General features: G+C 51.8%; 1 protein-coding gene across 1 annotated transcript; it reads left to right on the top strand.

Annotated features, from left to right (window-relative positions):
* Positions 1-230: 230 nt before the first annotated feature.
* npy8ar (neuropeptide Y receptor Y8a) lies at positions 231-2117 on the top strand (the record flags this gene model as incomplete). The annotated part of the gene is made up of 4 exons (XM_079179334.1): positions 231-539; positions 865-1106; positions 1463-1609; positions 1712-2117. 4 exons carry the CDS (start codon positions 231-233, stop codon positions 2115-2117), a joined length of 1104 nt encoding a protein of 367 aa, XP_079035460.1.
* Positions 2118-2554: the final 437 nt, after the last annotated feature.

Genomic DNA, 2554 nt, shown 5'->3' with positions numbered 1-2554 from the left:
ACTCAGTTTAGTTGCTGTTTTCTTTGGTCTTCTGTCTCTGTAGAGCCCCCCCCCCTCCTGTTCCTCTGTGTGAAGCACTGATGCTGATGCTGATGCTGAGGAAGAAAGAGGACATGATGATGAAAACACCAGAACACTGAAGAAGACGTGTTTCCTCTTCCTCCTCCTTCTTTCATTGTAGCAGAGGTTCATCATCACCTCGGGGCTTTGGCCCCCCCCCCCCCCCTGAAATGTCCAACGACAGCGGCCTCTTTGATGTGTGGGAGGCCTCTGATTGGACGGACAGCTCTCAGTGCCTGCCCTCGGTAGGCGGAGCCACTTTCTTGATCGTGGCGTACAGCGCTGTTATTGCAATCGGGTTGCTAGGCAACGCCGGCCTGGTGTTCATCATCGCCCGGCAACAGGAGTTACGCAACGTCACAAACATCCTGATCGCCAACCTGTCGTGTTCAGACATCCTGATGTGTGTCGTGTGTCTTCCTGTTACCATCATATACACACTGATGGACCGCTGGGTGCTGGGGGAGGCCATGTGTAAGGTTAGACACACACACACACACATCTATACACATACACACACACGTACACACACACATCTATACACATACACACTGATGGACCGCTGGGTGCTGGGGGAGGCCATGTGTAAGGTTAGACACACACACACACACACGTACACACACACACACACACATCTATACACATACACACACGTACACACACACATCTATACACGTACACACACACACACACTCACACGTACACACACACACACACCTATACACGTACACACACACACACACACACGTACACACACACACACACACACACCCCTCCTCCCACACTACCCTATCTGTCCACCAGGTGACTCCCTTCGTGCAGTGCACCTCGGTGACCGTCTCCATCTTCTCTCTGGTGCTGATCGCTCTGGAGCGTCACCAGCTGATCCTTCATCCCACCGGCTGGTCCCCGGCGGCCGGACACTCGTACCTGGCCGTGGGGTTGACGTGGCTGGTGGCTTGTTTCATCTCTCTGCCCTTCCTCTCCTTCAACATCCTCACTAACGACCCCTTCAGGAACATCAGCCTGCCCGCCAACCCCTTCAGGTGAGCCTGTATCTGGATGCAGGTGTGTGATTGGTTCTCCACACCATGCTGTCACAGCGTCAGGATGAGGCAGCGCTCACTATCTGTTATTGCTGTTAATCACCTGATTCAAACAGAATGATCAGCACCGGTGTGTCTGCTCCGTAGCTGAAGTGAATCCACTGAAACTGTTGACATGAAGTTCAAACGTTCATCATCGAGCAGCAACAAAGCATCTTCACTGAGCCGACCTTCAGCTGTTTCACTGTTACTGACTGACTGACGTTAGCAGGCCTGTTAGCATAGCTATCTATTGATATAGATAGATAGATAGATAGATAGGGGTTGACTCTGAGTCTCTTCTGTCTTTCCCTCAGTGACCATCTGGTCTGCATGGAGCTGTGGCCGTCAGATAACCACCGTCTCTCCTACACCACCTCTCTGCTGCTCTTCCAGTACTGCCTCCCTCTGCTGCTGGTGCTGCTCTGCTACCTCAGGATCTTCCTCCGTCTGAGGCGACGCAGGTCTGATTTGTGTTCTTACATCAAGATAAAGTGTTTGTGTACATGGATTCATGGTGCCGTAGGTCTGCTGTGATATTTCCCGGTGCCTCGTGCTGTGTTCAGGGACATGCTGGAGCGCAGCAGGAGGACTCAGGGAGCCCAGAGGATCAACATCATGCTGTTAGTCATCGTCGTGGCCTTCGCTCTGTGCTGGCTGCCGCTGAACGTCTTCAACACGCTGTTTGACTGGCACCATCAGGCTCTACCCGACTGCCAGCACGACGCCGTCTTCTCCGCATGCCACCTGACGGCGATGGCCTCCACCTGCATTAACCCCGTAGTGTACGGCTTCCTGAACAGCAACTTCCAGAGGGAGCTGAAGCTCACGCTGCAGCGCTGCCGGTGTGGCCACCGGGCGGCAGAGAGCTACGAGAGCTTCCCTCTCTCCACCGTGGGCAGCGACGGCACCACGAAGACCACCTCGCTCACCAGACCTCAGATCAGCTCAATACCAGCTCAGTCCTCATGAGGAGGACCAGACCACTGTCTGTAGAGGGGTAGTTCACCTCTATGCTCCTGGAGGAACATAGAGGTGAACTACACCATGGAGTAAGATTTGACCTGCTCAGAGTCAAACGGATGATTTCAATCAGATCAGGGTCGGAACAGGAAATGATGAGTCAGCTGATGAAGCTTCAAGTCCAGAATACACAAAGAAAAACCTTGAAAATGAACTCTTTGAGGGACAACAGGGTTCTATAGATGCACTTGATGCAACATACATGATACCGTGCTAACAGGCTAAAGCTAACAGGCTAAAGAGGCTAAAGCTAACAGGCTAAAGAGGCTAAAGCTAACAGGCTCCAGGTCAAAGAAGTTTGCATCATCACCAGTTGATGATCTAGAAGAAATAAACTGCTCTTTTGCTGCAGTTAGGTTAGTTATAATATATATATATATACATAT

Source organism: Pholis gunnellus (genome assembly GCF_910591455.1).
Source record: "Pholis gunnellus genome assembly, chromosome: 18".
In the NCBI taxonomy this organism is placed as follows: Eukaryota; Metazoa; Chordata; class Actinopteri; order Perciformes; family Pholidae; genus Pholis; species Pholis gunnellus.
This window is presented reverse-complemented; position numbering and strand designations above follow the sequence as displayed.